The 20,687-nt window shown below is 40.9% G+C and overlaps 1 protein-coding gene across 2 annotated transcripts in view; it reads left to right on the top strand.

Annotated features, from left to right (window-relative positions):
* SLC7A8 (solute carrier family 7 member 8) overlaps positions 1 to 20,687 on the top strand; it is a 97,701-nt gene that overhangs the window by 56,340 nt on the left and 20,674 nt on the right. The window contains exons 4-6 of one of the 2 annotated variants that reach the window (XM_056810053.1): positions 11,650 to 11,775; positions 14,285 to 14,438; positions 16,222 to 16,345. In XM_056810053.1, coding sequence (XP_056666031.1) covers positions 11,650 to 11,775; positions 14,285 to 14,438; positions 16,222 to 16,345 — 404 coding nt within the window. Of the gene's footprint in view, positions 1 to 11,649; positions 11,776 to 14,284; positions 14,439 to 16,221; positions 16,346 to 20,687 lie in introns of those variants that run through there. The other variant, XM_056810054.1, reaches the window with a different exon arrangement.

The following is a 20,687-nucleotide window of genomic DNA, read 5'->3' as shown; positions in this document are numbered from 1 at the left end:
TATTTTAGAGATGTGGCAAAGGTGAGATGGGCAGGCTTTAGTGATAGGATATGGAGGGGAAAAATAGAGGAAGAGTTTCTTAGACGAAAAATACTAGTAGTATGATTGCTATCATGGGGGACAGGGTAAAATAAATATTTTGACATTTAAAAAAAGAAGTCCTGGGGGGGGGCAACTAGGTTGCTCAGTGGTTAGAAAGCTAGGCCTAGAGACAGGAGGATCTGGGTTCAACTATGGCTTTCATATACTTCCTAGCTATGTAACTCTAGGCAAGTCACTTAACACCCATTGCCTAGTCCTTACCACTCTTCTGCCTTAGAACAAATACATAGTATTGATTCTAAGATGGAAGGGTTTAAAGGGTTTAAAAAAAAACAAGGTTGGGGTGGCCCTTTGAAATGGCTAGGAAGCACAGAGTTCAAATGTTACCCTAGATATAGTTTAACCACATGCTCTTGGTTAAGTCACTTAATTATTTCAGATCAGTTTCATCTGTCAACTAGGAATAATAATAGCTTCTCTCTACCAGGGTTATTAGAAGATCAGATGAGATGACATAAAGTGCTTTGCAAACCTTAAAGTGCTATATAAATGCTGTTGTTATCATTCTTAATGTCCCTAAGATTTGTTCAAAGTCTCTTAAATTCCCCTGGGGAGTGGGGGAGATGAGATTGTCCTGTTACTCAAGGTAAATTTTGTTTTAGAGGGGAAGGGGATCTCTGAAAAAAGGTGCTTGTTTTGGTACTTCAGGAGAGGAACAGGGTGTTCCAGTTTATAGAAACTGGTGTCAGCTGACAGCCCCCCCACCCCCTTTAACAGCTGTCTGCTGCATTCCACCTCTCTTTTCTCTCTGCTTCTGCTTCATGCTGGTTTCCCCACTGCCTGTCCCCCCCCCCCATTCAGCCTTCTGTTCTCTGTTGCCCTTTTCTTTCCCTCGTTTTGTGTTTTTTTCCTTACATCTTTCTTCTCCCTGCCATCCCTCCCATCCCGAACCCAATTAGATCTCCTCTTTTCCCCCCATCTGTCTCTGTTCACTGTTGCCGTCCCTGGCCATTTTTTTTTTGGTCTCTCTCTGCCTGTTTTCACTTATCTAGAAGGAGGGAAGAGAAGCCAGGAATTGGAAAAGAAAAAAGAAAACAAGCCCCCCCACCCCAGGCCACCCTGCAGCCTGCTCCTGTGAAGGGAGTTATGCCAGAGATACCAAGAAATCCAAATAGAGTTCCCAGAGTTCTGGGGACCACGTGATTGTGATATTAGCAAAGAGGCCAGTGGGAGGGGAAGTGAAGCTAAAAGATCATAGCTTCCAAGGGAGAGACACAATTCAATTTTTTGAAGGAAAAATATTTTTAAGGGGGCAGGGGTGTTGAAGCATTTCCAATTCATATTTCCCCTACTATAAGTCATATCAACATCCCACTTCCTGCTTCCACAAAAGAGACCTGAAATGAATTCAGGGACCAAATGCTTCATTTGCCCTGGGTAGCAGACCCTTGAGTGCCACCGGCAAGAAAGAATGGATAAAGATAAGGGAATGAGAGTGAGGGAAATACATAAAATCGAGGAGATGAGTCATTAGGCTATCACTAAATGTTATTTCAGACACGACAAGCTTTCCTGGAACGGTCTAGTCCAGACTTCAAAACTGGGTTAAATCAGTGACCTCTAATGGCCCATTCTTCTAACCTTTGCTTTTCTTGTTAAACAGATCTAGGCTTCCATCCAAATGGCCCAATCTTATTTTTTGACTTAAATAAGAATAACAATCTAGTGAATCTAATAACATGCTGTCCGATATACCACATCTAAGAGATCATCTTTTTTTTTTTAATACCCTCACCTTTTTGTTTTCCTATCATTTCTAAGATGGGAGAGCGACAAGTGCTAGGCAATGGGAGTTAAGTGACTTGCCCAGGGTCACACAGTTAGGACATGGCTGAGGCCATATTTGAACCTCCAATCTCTAGGCTTGGCTCTCAATACACTGAACCATCTTGCTGCTCCTCATGAGATCATCTTTGATCTGTTTCTTTATTACCTCTAATAAAGTAATAGTGTCCTTTCCCAGTTCTTTGTTCAGCCCATTTCTCTAAGGTGATGCTGGAAGAACAGGTTTCTATATAATTATAGCAGATGTTCTTAACTTATTTTGCATATATCATGGACCATGTTGGAAGACTAATGAAGCCTATAAATCCCTTCTCAGAATACTTTGAAAAACACAGTAAAATATGCAAGATTTTAAAAGGAAACCCAGTAGATGGAAATACAGTTAGATATTTAAAAACTAGGTTAATCTGGCTTTAGACACCTCCTAGCTGTGTGACCCTGGGCAAGTCACTTAACCCTGTTTTCCTCACCTTTGCCCTTCTGTCTTGGAGTTGTTACTAAGATAGAAAGTAAAGGTTTTAAAAACACAACAACTAGGTTAGAGGTTCCAGTTACGGATCCCTGATTCTTAACTCTGGAACAATCTCCGGAAAGTTTGCCCAGTTATTTGCCCAGCACCCCTTCCATAACTTGCTGTTTGAAAGCTTTCTTTGGGTGGAGAAGATAGCAATGGCTTGTCAAAATTGGAAACCTTGCAGAAACCAAGCAGTTATGTTACTTCCTAAGGTCAGGCAGAAATAGAAGCAAAGGTAAAAAGTAGCCTCCTGACTCCACCCAGTGTGATCACCATTGCCTGGTACCCAAATTTCATTGTTGCTGACTCAGGACAATCCAACAAGGATATATTCAGTTGGGTTCAAGGGACTTGTCTACCACAGGTCGCTTCTGGAGAAATACATTCCAAGACTAAGAGGCTGAAATAAACTGAAGTAAAGAAAAGTACTAAAGAATAGAGATGGGGGTAGAAATGGAAGAAAGAAGAGACATTTGTGATTTGAAAACAATATCCTCTGTCCTGGTAAAAGAACCAGCTACAAAGGTCTTAAGGCTTTGCCCAAACACCATCTTTTCCCTCTAAGAACCAAGTGCCCAAGCCATAAGGCAGGTTTACAGTACGTACAGGTAATCGAGTACCAGCCCTGCAGTCAGGAAGACCTTAGTCAAGTCACTCCAACCTGTTTACTTGTTTCCTCATCCACAAAATGAGCTGGAAGGGGAAATGGAAAACCATTGCAGTACCTTCTCCAAGAAAAATCCAAATGGCGTCACAAAGAGTCAGACAGCGACAACAACAGGAGTCATAGTGGTTCCCCCAGGCCTCCAGTTAATATTAATTTCCCCTGGGTCTGGGGTAGGCCTCCTGCCTCTCCTCTAAGAAACTCAATAACCCTACTTACACATTCTTCTTTGCTTCCCTTCTTTGTCTCTTCTGTAAAAAACAAAAGTAAATGAACAAACTCCAGAGCTCCTGCCCTTCAGTGAATAAATGCTGGCTGGGAATTGCTAGATAGAGGGAGAACTATTGCTTTCAGAGTGGTGCTACAGAAAGATTGTCAGCTTTCAAGTTAGAGGACTTTGGATCTAATCTGAGCTGGTTGTCCTGCTAATTCTGTGATCTTCATCCTCACTTTTGTATCTCTGGACCTCAGTTTACTCAACTGTAAATGAAGAAGTTAAAAAAAAATCTATGATCCTATCATCCTTTCCTAAGGTTTCTTTCCTAATTTCTAGAAAGAGAAAGGGGTGTATGTGTGTGTATACCTTGGTACATGGTTGTACATGAGGGTACCTTCATTTTCATGGGATTACAGATTTAGATTCTTAAGGGTATAAACCCAAAGGGGCAAGCATCAGGAAATGGAAACTAATTATGTGTGTTCCTCAGTTTCCTGTTAATTGCTGTCTTATTTTTATCTCTTCTGACATTTCAGGCAGGTTAGGATAAGAAAACAATAAAATTTGAATTTCCTTGTTTTACATATAATTTGCATGATTGGTATAATAGATCATGGTTTCGTCTTCCACTCTTGTTCCCTTCCTTCTGAAATCTCCAGCTTCTTTCCCCCCAAATCCCAAAAGCACTGATTGAGCTGGCTGAGATGAAAAATTGTGGACTCTACTTAGGTGTGACCAGCACTACCTCCTAGACCTCACTCAGTATAGCTTGCTGTCTTTTCTTCCTTCCTTTCTCTCTTTCTCCCTCTTTATCTATCTCCCTGATAGCCTAATAAAAATGTTAGGATAAAGAATGGTCATGTCATATGTTTTAACCTCATGGGATCATTACCATCAAAAGAAATCTACTTATAAAGAAGGTAATAAATGTATGTGTTTACTTCTGTTTTGTCTGGGATAATGTTTCTCTGGGATCTATGGAATGTGTTCATTTGATGGGGTGGGATCCCGATAAAGGCTGAATTTTGTGCATGTGTGGATGTGGTTGTACCCTGAAGTAGAAAAAGAGAAGAGGAATAAGATAGGCCAAGGTTATTATAGGACAAGTCTGTTTGCTGCTGGATTGAATTACCATGAGAGCAGAAGAAGCAGGGGTTTGGAAGCTATAGGATCCTGGCATGTATATTAAAGCTGTCATGTTGTGGTACATTGTGGGGAAAATTACCAAATAGGATAGTACATTTGTGACATCATCCTTCTCATTCCACTCCTGGAGCATCATGGAATTTAGGATCACTGACAGAGCCAGACAACCTCTAAGATGACCTAAAGGCAATCGGGTTCAATCTCATTTTACAGATCCAATAAACACTTGTTATCATATGAGGAAACTGAGGCTTAAAGAGCATAATTGACTTGCCCAAAATCAGACAGGTAACCAGAAGGGCAGTGTTCAAAGCCAGGTTCTCTGTGAAATCTTTTTTTTGACTCTTTTCACTGGCCAATGCTTCACATGACTTCCCTCAGATCTACATTTTAGGAAAATCTCTTTGACAGCCTTGTGAAGGATGGATTAGATTAGGATAGAGGCTTGAGGCTGTGAGAGCAATTATAGAAGGCTATTTTAGTAGTTCAGGTGAAAATTAATAAGTGCCTGAACTAGGGTAGTGACTGTATGAGGGCAGAGAAGGAAATGTTTACACAAGAAAGGTTTTGAAAGTAGTTATGGCAAGATTTAATAATGGATTGATTAAGGTGAGATGTGAAAGTTAAAAGTTAAAGATGATAAAGGAATTGTGAATCTGAGTGACTGGAAGGATGGTGATAGTTATCCTCAGTAGTAATTGGGAATTTTGAAAAGGGAGGGTTTTATGGGAAAGATAAAACATTCTCTTTTGTACATGTTAAGATTGAAATGCCTGCAGGACATCTGATTCAAAATGTCCACTGGCAGGTCAGTTGTGTGGTTCATGGACTGATAACCAGGACTAGAGATAGGAGGTCCTGGGTTCAAATGTGACCTCAGAAACTTTCTAGCTGTGTGACCCTGGGCAAATTCCTTAACCCCCATTGCCTCATTCATACTACTCTTCTGCCTTGGAACTAATACACAGTAATGATTCAAAGATGGAAGGTAAGGGTTTTTTGTTGTTGTTGTTGTTGTTTTATGTCTACTAGGTATTTGGCAGTGTCAGATCAGAGCTCAGCAGAGACACTAAGAGTTGACTCAGTCAGTCTGGGAGTCGCCACCTAGCGATGGCGATCCAACCTATGCATTGATTTCTCAGCTCATGGTAGTGGAGAATCTATAAGAGAAATTGTAGAGGGAGAAGAGAAAGGAACCCATGGAAAGGTCTTGGGGTATATCTACATTTAGGGATTTACAATATAGATGACGAGCTATCAAAGGAAGGAGCAATCAGACAGGAAGAATAAAGAATGAGCAACATCATGAAAATCAAAACATGCAAAGTAAATACAAAGTATTTTAGAAAAGGCAGGAGAAACATTAACAACTGGGGAAAATGAGGAAACGCTTTATATGGTGGGTGATACTTAAGAGAAGACATGAAAAGGGTTGGTGGTGGGGTCTAAAAAGCAATATCAACCATCCCAGGGATAGGGGGCAGCTTGGGCAATGGTATCAAGGTGGAAAATGGGGAATGAGGAGATGGGGAGTAGCTAGTAGGGCAATTTAGCTAGAATGTAGGGTGAATTCAGAGAGCAATACAATATATGGAGGGAAAGAGGTCTGAAGACTCTAAATAAGTCAGATAAAACAGTTGGTATCTCAGGCAAGAGGGAACTACAGGTGTTTCTTGAGTGGGAGAGTGATATGAGTAGACCCGTGCTTTAGGAACATCAATTTGGGGTCTTCGTGAAGTAATGGTTGAGGAAGTCCTAGAAGCTGGGAGACCACTTAGAAGGCTATTACAGTCATTCAAGGGATAAACTAGGATGGTGGCTGTGTGAATGTAGAGTAGCAGGATAAGAGAGATATGGAAGTAGAATAGATTGAGACTTGGCTAACTGATAGAATCTGGGGACTGAGGAACAAGTGAAAAGTTGAGGATAATCCTGAATTTTGTAAATGTGGGTGACAGGAATCCTCAAAAAAAATCAGAAAGCAGGGGCAGCTAGATGGCTCAGTAGTTTGAGAGCCAGGTTCAAATCTGGCCTTAGATACTTGCTAGTTATGTGACCCTGGGCAAGTCACATAACACCCATAGCTTAACCTTTACCATTCTTCTGCCTTGGAATCAATACACAGTATTGACTCCAAGACAGAAGGTAAGGGCTTAAAAAAATTCTTCTCTTCTTCCATATTCCAACATTGATTTCATGTATCTGGTCCTATATGTAGTCTGATGTCATTGTGCTTCTTTACAGTTGAAATGACATGAAATAGAATGAGAGGAGACTGCCATTCATTGGTTCATGTGGTGGCCAAATCTGAAGGTTGAGAGAAGTCATCACTGTGGGAAGACTTCTCCAATTATGTCTACTCCCCACCTCCCCAAGAAGGCACCTTGGGTCAGGATATGCACCATCATTAGTCAGCAATTAGACCCAAGTTTTTCCATCCTAGCCCACAGAATTCCCATGAAGAAAAGTCATCAAACCCTTCTCCTTCAGGACAGACTTCTCCATGGCTTTAACATGGCATTGAATTTGAAGGCTCCAGGTTTCTTTATTTTTGCCTCTTTTACTCTCTTTCCTGTCACCTTGACTCTAAGTTTTTCAAAATGAGTTAATTAAGTAAATGCACTCTTGCAGTCAGCATCCTCCTGAGGTACTTTGTCATCTTGGCTTCCTTCCACCTCCTCACCCTGGAAACAGAAGGTGAACCAAAGTCAGGAAAGAAGAAAGAGAAGCAGGGGGAGAGAGGGAAAGGGAGAGGGAGAGAGAGAGCACGCATGGTTTTAGGAAGTAGCCAAGAACAAGAGCCTAATTCTACCTTTCTCCTCATTGTTTATAGCCTACTGAAACAAAATTTTGCTATTACATAATGCAGCATTATGCAATATGTATTCATTAATGCTTCTAAGTTGTGTTCTTAGATATGAAATCCTGCCAGTGCCCCGTACTGTTCTGGCTACTTGCAAGGTCAGGAACCCCAGATGCACTTACATCTCAGGCATGGAGGTATCCTGCCTATGCAGTCACTGAGACTAAAATAATTCCTTGACAAGTCCAGGAACAACCCAAGAAAAAGCAAAAACTATCTTGGGAATTCTGCATCAGGTGCTACATGGGGAAAAAAAAAAGCAAGGGTGGGGGTGGGCAGAATCATCAGCCACCAAGAGGCATCTTGGGTGACCCCTAAGCAGAGCCAGAGAGCTGGCAAGAATCCTGCTGATCTGTGCCTGTGACTGCTGACCTTTCCTCTCTGGGGAGGTGGCTCAGGTTTCAGGTCTTCTGTAAGGGAAGAAGGGAATCATGTTCTGTTGTTCTGAGGTAACTGCAAATGAGCCCTTGTGGTCTTTCTGCTCTTCCCTTCCCCTTCAGTCACATGCTCTTATTCTCAGCTATAGGGTGAAGGGTCAAGAAGGCTTGGGGGAGTACTGCCATTGTGGAAGTGGCTTCCCCACCTCATTTTCCTCTTTTCTTCTTTGAGACCAGCCCACTTAAAGGTGAAAGGTTAATCATAGTTGAGACAGGAGGGGTTCTATCCCCAACTAAAATCCTTGAGAATGAAGGACGGAACTAGGAGTCACTTAAGGACTCACCGGAGGCTATTTTGATGAAGTTATTTTATCCTTCTAGTCTTTAATTGTTCCCCAGGGAATAAATATTTTGTGTCATGGACCCCTTGGGCAGTCTGGTGAGGCCTATGGACCCCCTCTCAAACTAATGTTAAATATACAAAATGAAATGCATATAAATACAATGGAGACCAATTATACTGAAATACCATTATTTTTTTTTAATTCCCCCACTTGATGGACTTCCCTTCAATTTCCAATTCTTTGCCACCACAAAAAGAGCAGCTATATTTCTGTACAAGTAGGTCTTTTCCTCTTTCAAACAGTCCTTGTTTTGCTTCCAATAGTTTCCATTTCCTTTCCCCATTTCATCTTCACTCATTTCTAGCTTCTTTCTTTCCCTTTACTAATCACCACTCTTCCTTTCCTTCCTCCCTATCCTCCTTTAGTTACTTAATTTTCATCCTATGCTTCCTACCTTTCTCTTTTCTGCCCACAGCTTTCCTCTCTCTTCCTTTGAGTCCTTCTTGCCTCTCTTTCTTCCTTTCTCTACTTTTACCCTCCTGTGCCTCATTTTTTCTCCTGCTTTCTTTCCTGCCTCTCTCTACCACTTCCCTTTCCTCTGACCTCCTTTGCCTTCTATCCTTCTTCCTCCTTCCCTCACCTGTAGGCAGTTCAAAGAGTAGTGGGAATTGGGTTTAGATTCTACCTCAAACATTTACCATATTTTTGTGACATTTAACCTTTCTTAGTCTCAGTTTCCTTCATCATTCTTTGTAAAAAAAAATGAGAGAATTGGATTATTCTATGGTTCCCTAAGGTGCCTTCCAGCTCAAAATCAATAATTCTTTGATAATTTCTGTCCTTTGCTCTTTCTTCCTTCTCTCTGCCTCTTCCCTCTCCCCCTTTTCCTCCTGCCACCCTACTCTGTGTTTCTCTCCTATGGGTCTCAGAGACAAATATCTCTGTAGTTGGTAATCCTCACTTGTTCCTGAGCCACCCGGTTTTATCCTTTAATCTTCTCTCATAAAACACTTCCCTTGATCTTCAATCACTATTGTAGCTGTCTATTCTGAATTCCTCATATGCTGTCACTATCCTGGATTCAACCTTCTACTGACTTATCCACTGGGGTCCTGGGGAAAAGTCAAGATCATAAGCCCAGGGATTTTGATCATGAGGTGATTTTGGTTGTACTCTCCCTTATTGAAATCCTTACTGAATTGTATAAGATTAAAACAAATGTGTGCTTGTCTCCCAGCTGTCTCATTCCTGTGGTGTGTTCAAGTCTTTAGGAAATGTTCTCTGTTCAGTCACTCAGAATACCCCTTCTGACAACATGTTTTCATTCTGCTCACAACGACACTATCTTGTGAAACAGCTTATCCACAGGGTGTCAAGGAGTTCTGCTTTTGAAGACCTGATTCGCCCTAGTTCTGTTCCCCCCCCCCCCAAAAAAAAAAACTAATCAGAGGTTGTTAGTTCTTTTAGGGATGTTTGTATTACATTGTAGGACAAGAGAGGGATTTGAGAGATGAGCCTGGGATATCAAAGACAACATGAGAAAGCATTTTACCAGGTTCAAAATGGTCACAAATATATGCATACTGTTCACATGTCCACTCCAGCAGTTCGGTGATGATGAGCAATGTAGGCAAGACTGAGTGGAAAGAGGGAGGCTGGTGAGCTAATGGGAGTTGCGGAGAAGGGAGGATAGCTAACTGGTGCAATCCAATGTCAATGTTGAGAGAGGGGGAGGTTAACAATTAACAAAATGGAATTATTTCATTTTTTAGTTTCCTCAACTATAAAATCGACATAGTAATACTTATGAGAAGCTGCTAGTTGGTTGAGTGGATAGAGCCAGACCTGGAGGCAGGAAGTCCTGGGTTCAAATCCTGCCTCAAACATTTCCTAGCTGTGTAACCCTGGGCAAGTCATTTAACCTGCATTGTCTAGCCCTTACTAGCCTTGGAACCAACATATAATATCAATTCTAAGACAGAAGATAAGGTTTGCTTGTTTTTTAATACTTATAATGCCCTATCTTGCTGAGCCAATGTAAAAATAAAATGAGAAAGCATTTTGAAATCACCATAATTTTTTGCACAAAGACCATACTTCCTTTCAGCTGGAGTCAGGGCCAAGGTTAAAGCTTAAGGTACGAATGAATAAAGGACTTAAGAGTTTACTATGGGCAAAACATTGTTCCTAGCACTGCAGATTCAAATAGCAAAGAGTGTCTATTCCATGAAGCTCACCTTTTATTTATTCATTTTTTTTAAAAGCCCTACCTCAATATTGTGCATTGGTCACAAGGCATAAAATTGGTAAAGGCTAGGCAATGGGATTGCCAGAGTCACTCAGCTAGCAAGTGTCTGATGTCAAATTTGAACCCAGGACTTCACCTTCTAATAATGGGGGAGCCACCCCAAAAGGAAGGTTTTGACTACAATTCAGATGGAAAATTCCCATTGTACTCTTTACTCTCATTTCTACTCCTAAAATAATGTACCTAAGATGCACCATTTGACATTGCCAAGGACTTACTTTTCTGGATCTTTGGGCTGTGGTTATAAAACTTACATAGGCTGCCTCTCCACAAGGGTTGCTTTTCAGGATGGTCAATGTCTAAGGACACTGGCCTAAAAGTTTTGCTCTAAGAGCCAGAAACAATGCCCTCCACCAACATAGATCGATATATATAAGCCTGGGATCCCTTAGTACCACAACATGACAAATTCCTGATTTCTTTTTTTAGGGGAAGAGACTTCAGAATTATATTGAGCCCCTTACTCAAGCATATCCTTGAACCATTATTGGGTTCCTCCATGTAAAAATCAGCTAGACACCCCTGGGCACACAATGACTTGGAGACAAAATACTTGTGTATAGTCTATGAAATTGTGAATTCTCTGAAGTCAGTGCCCTTATTCGTCCACCTCTGGATCCTTGCCTGCACCTATGAGTGAAAATTCATTTTGTTATTCAATCGTTTTTCAGTTGTGTCTGATTCTTTGGAACCCCATCTGGGGTGTTCTTTGCAAAGATACTGGAAGAGTTTCCCATTTCCTTCTCTATCTCGTTTTACAGATGAGGAAACTGAATCAAGCAAGGTTAAGTGGCTTGCCTAGGGTCACCCCCCTAGGAAGTGTCAAATGAGTCTTCTTGATTCCAGGCCTGGTATTCTTATCTACTGTGCAACCTAGCTGCCCATGGCATATAAAGTAACTAGTACCCAGGTACATCTAGGTGGCTCAGTGGATTGAGAGCTAGAGTGAAATCAGGAGGACCTGGGTTCAAATGTGGTCTCAGATAGTTTCTAGCTGCATGACCTAGGGCAAGTCCCTTAATCCCTCTTGCCTAGCCTTTATGCACTTCTGCCTTTGAATCAATACCTAATATATTCTAAAACAGAAGGTAAGTGTTTAAAAAGAAAGTAACTTGTCCCAATTCATAAATCCTTTGTGATGCCCTAATAATCTGGTTACTAGGCTCAAACCACATTTTTTTGAGCTTTCATTAAAATCATCCCATTCTCTTCCCCCCCCCCCCCCCCCCCAATAAGCCTTAGTATCTTTGTGTCATGGGAATCCAAGGCTTTGTTGTGGTGCCTGAAATTATTTTCTTTTAAGCGAATTTGTCTGTGGTGTCATTTCAGTGCTTCTCACATGGGTCAACTGTGCAAGTGTTCGGTGGGCCACCCGAGTGCAGGACATCTTCACGGCTGGAAAGCTCTTGGCCCTGGGCCTGATTATTGTCATGGGGGTTGTCCAGATCTGCAAAGGTGAGGCAGAGTCAACATCTGGCTTTTAGATACTTTCCCCCTGAATATAGACATGTACATACATGTAACATATAAGGACACATACCTCTGTGTGTGTGCACTGGGAGATTTCCAGTTTCTTCTCTGGGTTGATTCTTCCTCTCCTGCATTAATGGAAAGGTTAAAAGCTCATACACACTTTTTTTTTAAATCCTTACTTTGTCTTATAATTAATATCGTGTATCAATTCCTAGGTGTAAGACTGGGAAGAAGTAGGCAATTGGGATTAAGTGACATGCTCAGGGCCATTTAGTTAGAAAGTATCTGATGTCGTATTTGAACCCAGGACCTCCAGTCTCTAGGCTTGGCTCTCTATTCACTATCTCTATCTGAACCACCTAGCTGCCCCCAGACATTAATTGTCTACAAATATTGGACTATATCCTAACCCACAGTGTTCCTTTCAATGTGATTTTACTCCTAGTAGGGACTTAGTCAATTTTTAATTGAATTTAATTAAATTGACTCACCTGGCCTGACTGAAGGAGAGCTCCTTACCACCTTACCCTTTATGCATCTGATGGGAATGTTATAGCATTTGTTTTTTATTTTTTTAGATTTTTGATTTGTTCATAACCTCTACCATGCCGAGAGGCACATTCTTGGTGGCCTGCCAACATTCTCCACTAGATTTATTTCTTTCCCTACCCAGAATCTCTGTTTGGTTTCCATGGGACTTATGGCACCACCAGGCTCTGCCTAATGTCACTGCTTCACGGTCAAAGTCAAATGACATATAGAGAGGTTTTTGTCATTGACGCAAGGCCAGGTATCAGGCTGGACCCTTTACCCTGGGCACCCCAACTAACTTCTTTGCATGCGAATTTTAAAAAAATAGAATTGTTTCTCCTTCCCACACTTAACTCGTTATTGTGGTCTGAAAATGCAAGCAAAGGTTGAGATTATTTATTTATATATGTATATCTCTTGGTTTGCATTACTATATATATTTATTATATTTATATATTGTATAACTATTATAGGTACATCTATTACAAATATATAGATATGTATTATAGATCTTATATGTTGATTTAAATATAGATTGATATTTTTGATATTTTTTATATATTGATATGCAAATCAAGATATAATGGGAAAGAATCCTGGATTTAGAATCATAGACTCTGAGTTTCATTCTCAGTTCTGCCACCTATTACCTGAATGGCAGTAAGCAAGTCATTTCTGATCTCAGAAGGATTTTGACTAAGGCTCTTTCTAGCTCTAAACTTAATTTAAATTTATGATCCTGTGATTCTAGGTATGGAATCTGTGCTTTCCATAAACTATGAACAGGGGCACAGTGGATAGAGTGCCAGGCCTGGAGTCAAGAGGTCTTGGGTTCAAATCGCCTCAAACACTTCCTAGCTGGGTGACCCTGGACAAGTCACTTAACCCCCATTGCCTAGCCCTTACCACTCTTCTGCCTTGGAACCAGTACATGGTATTGATTCTAAGATGGAAGATTAGAGCATAGGCGGTTGGGATTTAAGTTGATTAGCCTCAGTTACTTAGCCATAATGGTTCTTCTATCTTAGAATTGACTGACAGAAGGTAAGTGTTTTTAAAAAAGAATATGAGCAGCCCATCGTCATTCTAGTCTGTCGGTAATCTTTATGGGTAACTACTTGGAGCAAGACATTATGGCTGAGATATAATACAATGAACAAAGCCAACTGTCCTCAAGGTCCTTAGAACTTTACAGAGGAGACAGCGATTAGCATAATGCTCAGAGTTGCTTGTCCATCCTTTTTTGAAGAGGACCAGGACATCATGGGGGATATCTTGATTTGTACATGAATTGGATTTCAGTGAGGCACAATTGCTTGCTCTCTCTCTTCAAGAGTCATCAGAGTCCAGTGGCCAGACAAAAGTCAGGATAACTGGTGATAAAGTGCACATAATAGGTGCTTAAGAACTGTTTATCAGTTGACCAATTAAGACAGGGCAAAGACATATAAGAAAAAGACATTTCAAAAGTACTCAATAATCACACATACAAAAAAAGGCAAAATGATATAGCCATTTGGAACTATGCAAGATATGTTGAAAATTCTGGAATGAACTGAATTCTCTGTGTTTTTCCTAATGAGCATACTCAGATCTTGTGTGGTGACCAGAGAAGAAGGCAAATGAGGAATTCTAATGCTGTTCTAATCTCACCCCTTCCCCTATCTCCTTAATTATCCTGTCTTCTCTGGTCTTTGCTCCTTTTAGATATCTAGTTTTAAAAAGAAAACATTTGGAAATGACCTTGGAACCTGAAAGCAGGACGGGGTTAAAGGTTTTTAAAATATGCCCTTGGAACTGTTCTCTAGCACGTTTCCTGCTGCCTTGCCTACATGTCTGAGGCTTCATTAAGATGTCAAGAGATGGCTTTGTTTCAGTCAGTGGGTCTAGGCAGGTCTACCATTAGACCTGGCAGAAGAGGGAACTGGTATATACAACCTACTGTCTCTTGTGTTTATAGGACATTACTTCTGGCTGGAGCCCAAACATGCATTTGAGAATTTCCGAAAGCCAGACATCGGCCTCATCGCATTGGCTTTCCTTCAGGGATCCTTTGCCTATGGAGGCTGGAACTTCCTTAATTATGTGACAGAAGAACTGGTCAATCCCTACAGGTGAGTAAGAAGAAAGTTCACCTTGCCAGTCATACCCTTGAATGGATACAGTACCTTCTAGTGGAAAGATTGGAGCTTGCATTTCTCCACTTTTCCAAAGAATTTGAACTCTTCCATTTACCCATTCTGGTGGAGAAAATGCCCTGGACCTATAATCAAGCACTACGGCTTTGAATCCTTAGTTCCAATACTCTGAGACTATGGTCTCTGTAAGCCTGTTTTCTCATCTGTCAGATGGGGTTAATTTATACACTAGAGGTGTAGCTAAGTGACTCAGTGGATTGGAAACCAAGCCTAGAGACGAGAAGCCCTAGGTTCAAATCTGGTATCAGGTACTTTCCAGCTGTGTGACCCTGAGCAAGACACTTAACCTCCATTGCCTAGCCCTTGCCTTGGAACCAATACACAGTATTGATTCTAAGACAGAAGGTAAGGATTTTAAAAAAAGATATATTATGCTACCTACCTTGCAGGGCTATTTTAAGGAAAGTCCTTTATACATTTTAACTACTACATATATGTATGAGCTATTACTACCTATGTAACCTTAGCCAAATCATTCAACTTAATCATTTAGCCTCAGTTTCCTCATCTATAAAATGGAGTTGATCTAGATGACTTTTAAGTCCCCTTCTAGCTCTCTTATCTCAAAATCTGTGATGCCAGCATGAAACAAACTATTCCGATTCCCCCATCAGAGTCAGCTTAAAAATTATCTGAATTATCAGTCATATAGATGAGAAGGAAAATGGAGAACAGTGTTGAAATAACCAATCACCACCAAACTCTGCATATAATGTCTTGGTTAGTTTTGCTGACCTGTTTTCCTTTTCTCTGTTTTTATGCATCATTAAAAACTTTTTTGACTTGGAAATAAAGTATTAAAAAAAAAGAAGAAAGAAAAAATACTTAGGAAGCAGCTAGGTGGCTCAGTGGATTCAGAACCAGATCTAGAAATGGGAGGTCCTGGGTTCAAATCTATCCTCAGACATTACCTAGCTGTGTCATAACCCCCAATGCCTACCCCATTATCGTTCTTCTGCCTTGGCTCCAATAAGCAGTATTGATTTTAAGTCAGAAGGTAAGAATTAAAAAAGAGGGCAGATAGCTGACTCAGAAGATTTGAGAGCCAATCTGGAAATAGGTCTGGAAATAGGAGTTCCTGGGTACAAATCTAGCCTCAGATACTTCTTAGCTGTGTGGCCCTGGGAAAGTCACTTAACCCCCATTGCCCAGCCCTTCCTGCTCTTCTGCCCTGGAACCAAACCAATTTGCAATATTGATACTAAGGTGGAAGGTAAGGGTTATTTTAAAATACTTTAAAATATTGTTAATAACATTCATGAAATTCTTTAAAAAGAAATCCTTTAAAAATGATATTCTGAGCCCTGAGAAGTTCATGATTCATTCACCTGTCTCAGAGCCCAAAAGTCTCTGCCCAGGAAATGTGGGGGAGTGGAGTGTCATGGAGAAAAAGGAGTAGGGTAGATAAACCTCTTTGTATCAACAGTAGGTTTGGAATACATCTCTCCAAGCTGTTTCATTTCTCTCTAGGCAGTCTGCCCAGACTGAAGCAGAATTCATTTCCAAACAACTTGATTAATTTTGAATATTTTCCCCAAGGACAGACTGTGAACTTGAAGCCTCAAAAGTGGACTAGAATCCCAGACAGAACACCTTTATTCCATCTTAGGGAGCCCAGGGGCATGGAGTGGGTAGAGTTGTGGGTAGTAAATTCCTATACCTAGTGATCCTCCCCTTTTCATCTCATCTCACTCTGCAGGAACCTTCCTCGAGCTATTTTCATCTCCATCCCACTGGTCACGTTTGTGTATGTCTTTGCCAACATCGCTTATGTCACTGCAATGTCCCCCCAGGAGCTACTGGCCTCCAATGCTGTCGCCGTGGTAAGGATTCCCTTATTTCTGGAAATCCCTCTGAGGCCAAGGACCCTTCAAACCCAGAAATTTGAAGGAAGTTCGGCTGAGTAATCTTGAGTGTTTTTCCCAGTGATCTAAGTCATATGGACAGAAACCTTAATAAGGGTTTTTTTCCATTCAGTCTCCAGTTGGGAAGTGCTGTTCCCATGTTCTTATTCTTAAAGTGTCAAAGAGTTAACAGAGAAGCTGGATCGAACTTAAAACTCCAACCCCTGTCCTGACTTCCTCTCCATCCCCCTTACCCAACTTACTAGCTTTTCTGCCAATGTCATCAGAGTGGCTAAGGACCACAAAGCCTGAGCATCACCAAACTCTGTCTTAGGAAAACAAAAAACAAAACCAAAGAAAATTGCCCCAAGTAGTGCTAGGTATATATGGTGGAGGAACCTCTGCCATCTAGTGGAGAGAGCCCTGGACTGGCACTCCTCGGTACTGTGTGACTTTGGACACACTCTGAATGCTGGTGTTCTTGCCTAGTTTACAATGTGGGGTTTGGAGAAGATAATTAGCAACCTCCCTTCCCAACTCTAATGTTTATGATATAATTGCAGAAGCAACAGAAAGAGTTCTGGATTTAAAGTCAGAAGGATGTTGGGTCAAGCCACAGCTTTGCTACTTAGTAGGCAGCTGGATATAGCCCAGTGGGTAGAGCACTGGGTCTAGAGTCAGGTAGACTTGACTTTAAATCATTATCATGACCTATTTGGTCATGCACATGTTCTGTGCAAACTTTGTCTCTCCTGAAATACATAATGCAGATCAGCCCATAGAAAGGTGGCTTCTGATTGATATGCATTACATATCAGAAGGGTCATAAGGCACATGCCAGTGATAACATCCCAGTCTTAACAGTCTTGTCTCTGGATCTGGACAAGAAAAAAGGCCCAGTTTTGCTACTTTGTTTAGTCTCAGATTCAATAGCTTCCTTCACAAAGAGAGGGATTAGGAGTTTTCTGGGGCCAAGGAAATGCACTTGACCATGTTGCTCATGTTCTCAGAGCTTTGTACTCCTTTGTGATTCCCACCCAACTGTCTGGTCATTAGAAAAATCATTTAAGGTGCCATCCTGATTTGGCTGCAGCATGCACATCCATTCTGTGTCCTGGGAAAGTCTTCATACAGTAGTCAGTTTATACTTCCCATACTTTAATAGTTTTGTCCCTGGAGGCAGATACTATATGATCTCCATTAGACATGATGGCTACTGAAGAGATATAGTGATCATGGCCATGCAAAAACCCTGGAAATCCCATAGTTTAATGATCATAGAACATGAAGCCAAAAGCTTGCCACTGTGGTTAAAGGAAATATTCTATACAGAGTCTGTGATTATACAAAGAAAACAAGAGTCCAAAGGAATCTCCACTGAAGTAAATATATAATAAAATACTTTTATTTTAATTTTTTTTTATTCTTCCATCTTTGTCCCTTAAAGGTTCACTCAGAATCTCTATTTACTAGCTACGTGATCCTGGGCAAGTCACTTAGCTTTTGTTTGCTTCAGTATACTCAATTGTAAAATGGTAGTAATAATAACACCTACCTTCCCAGGATTGTTGCAAGGATCAAAGGAAGTAATAACTGTAAAATGCCTAGCACATAGTAAGTGCATTTAAATATAAGTATTATTACTACCCATAAAACCTCATTTTCTCAATTGTAACATGAGAATTGAAATAATAATAATAAAGGCTTACGAAATAGGCACCATATAAAGGTTAGGTATTGTTATTGTTACTATTATATTAGCTGAATCATGTTTACAGAGTGATTTCATTTTTTTAAATTACTCTCCACCCTTAAGAAAAGACCTGGACAATGTCACTGTAGTGTAAGACTGCTCTTATCAGTGTAGTATTAGCAGCAGTATAGAGCTCGTTTTGTCCTCACAATAACCCTGGGAAGTGGGTGCTATTGTTATCCCCACTTGACAGATGAGGAAACTGAGACACAGGGAGATTTTTCTAGTAATTTTCCGGAGGTCATTCAGCTAGTAAGTGTCTGAGGCCAGATTTGAATTTTATAGAGTATTGATTGCAAAGCAGAAGAGCAGTAAAGGGTAGGCAATGGGGGTTAAGAGACTTGCCCAGGTTCATACAAGTAGGACTTGTCTGAAGCCAGATTTTAACCCATGATCTCCCATCTCTGACCCTGGCTCTCAGTACACTGAGCCACCCAGCTGCCTCTTCAGGATATATAGTATTAAGGGAAATCTAACATCTCTCTCTGTACTTCTATTTCTTCTAGAAAGTTATCCCTGATCCCTCTCTTACTTCATGGAAAAAGGTGTGAGGGCAAAAGATGAGCTTGTAGGGGAAATTGCTTTGAGATCTTTGGATGGAAGAGGTCATAAGGTGAAAGATGACAGCCTTCTGGGCTAAAGAGGTTATAAAATCATTAAAGAATCCCATTCTGCTTTCAAGTAGGTCCCAACTCCCCTGAACCCAAGGTATGGTAGATGGAATCAGACTTATTTCTAAAGCCCTTCAGAGAAAGGAGAGCCAGTATATTCCCCTTTAGTGTTCCATTCCAATCTATAATAGCCTTCCTCCTTGTCCTACAGAAGTCCCCCACCCAGGGGCTTGTCCCCTGAGATGAAGCATAGCCAGGTCACTGTGCTCTTTTCAATAACCTTTTGAATAATTGAAGACTATTATTATCCAATTCCTCAATGTCTTTTTTTTTCCTAGACTAACTAATAGCTAGTTCTCACAATCTTTTCTCCTAGGGCAGTGATGGGCAACCTTTTGAGCTGGGTGTGTCAAAATTTGCAAAAAATAGGCATAACTCAGATGGTGTCACTTTGAGGAAAAAAAAATCCTTCTTGGCATGTGGCCACATACTTCTCTGTAATGCTGCATGTTGTTGAAAATGGCTATGTGTCAATGATGACACATGTGTCATAGGTTTGCCATCACGGTCCTAGTGATATTTTCCAGTCCCTTGGCTGTAGTGGGGGCTCAGTGGAACTTCTAATGTCTCCAAGCTTTGAGGTGTGATGATACTCTGTAGCCTGCAAACCCCTTTAAAGAAGGATTCATGGCTAACATGATACAGTAGCTGCTAGTGCTGTGGCAAGCACAGCCCCATGCTACAGTGACATTGTCTGTTTCTTTTTAAGAAAAAAATTCAAACCCTTAGCTTCTGTCTTAGAATTCATACCAAGTATCTGTTCCAAGCCAGAAGAGAGGTAAGAACTAAGGCTAAGTGACTTGCTCAGGGTCACACAGATAGGACATGTCTCAGGTCAAATTTTGAACCCAGGATCTCCCATCTCTAGACCTGGTTCTCTATCCACTGAGCCACCTGTCTGCCTCTCACCATTTCATTTCAATGAATATTTATTGAATGCCTACTGAGCCATCTAGCACCTGTCTAGATCTTTTCTCTGGGGTAGGAAGGAATTTTTTAAAATGAAGTCACTTTGTAAACACAATTCTGACATAATAGTAATAACAATAGCTAGCATTTATGTGGCACCTATTATGTATCAGGCACAGGGCTTAGTACTTTGTAATTATTATCTCATTTGATCCTCACAACAACCCTGAGCAGTAGATGCTATTATTATCTCCATTTTATGGCTGAGGAAACTGAAGTGACTTACCCAGGGCTGCATAACTAATAACTGTCCAAGGCTGGGTTTGAAATCAGATCTCCCTGATTCCAGGCTCAGTGCTCATTCTCTCCATTTTACAGCTGAGAAAACTGAAGAATAGGGAAGTTTGAAGAACCCAAACCATGGCATACTGCCCATATCAGGGACTGTTACATTTTCTTTCTGTCTTTCTTCTCCTTCCCAAATGCTCATTTGCTTTAATAACTTAATTTTAAAAATTACGGGGGTGGGGAGGGAGGCTGCTGGGTGGCTCGGTGGGTTGAGAACCAGGCCTAGAGATGGGAGGTCCTGGGTTCAAATTTGGCCTCAGATACTTCCCAGCTGTGTGACCCTAAGTAAGTCACTTAACTTCACCTAGCCCTTACTCTTCTGCCTTGGAACCAATATATAGTATTGATTCTAAGATGTAAGGTAAGGGTTAAAAAAATTTTTACCAAGGGGTCAGCAATCTGCAATCAAGTCCGGTCTACTGCCTAGTTTTATATGGTCTGGAGGACAAGAATGGTTTTTATATTTTAACATACCTTGACCCAGGAACAGCAAGCTAACATAGTGAATAGAGCACTAGGCCTGGAGTTGGGAAGATGTGGGTTCAAAAGCTGTATGATCCTGGACAAGTCACTATTGTCTAGCCCTTGCACTCTTCTGACTTAGAACTGATATAAGATAGAAGTTAGGTGTTTAAAAAAA

The sequence above is a fragment of the Monodelphis domestica genome, chromosome 1 (genome assembly GCF_027887165.1).
Source record: "Monodelphis domestica isolate mMonDom1 chromosome 1, mMonDom1.pri, whole genome shotgun sequence".
Classification (NCBI taxonomy): domain Eukaryota; kingdom Metazoa; phylum Chordata; class Mammalia; order Didelphimorphia; family Didelphidae; genus Monodelphis; species Monodelphis domestica.
This window is presented reverse-complemented; position numbering and strand designations above follow the sequence as displayed.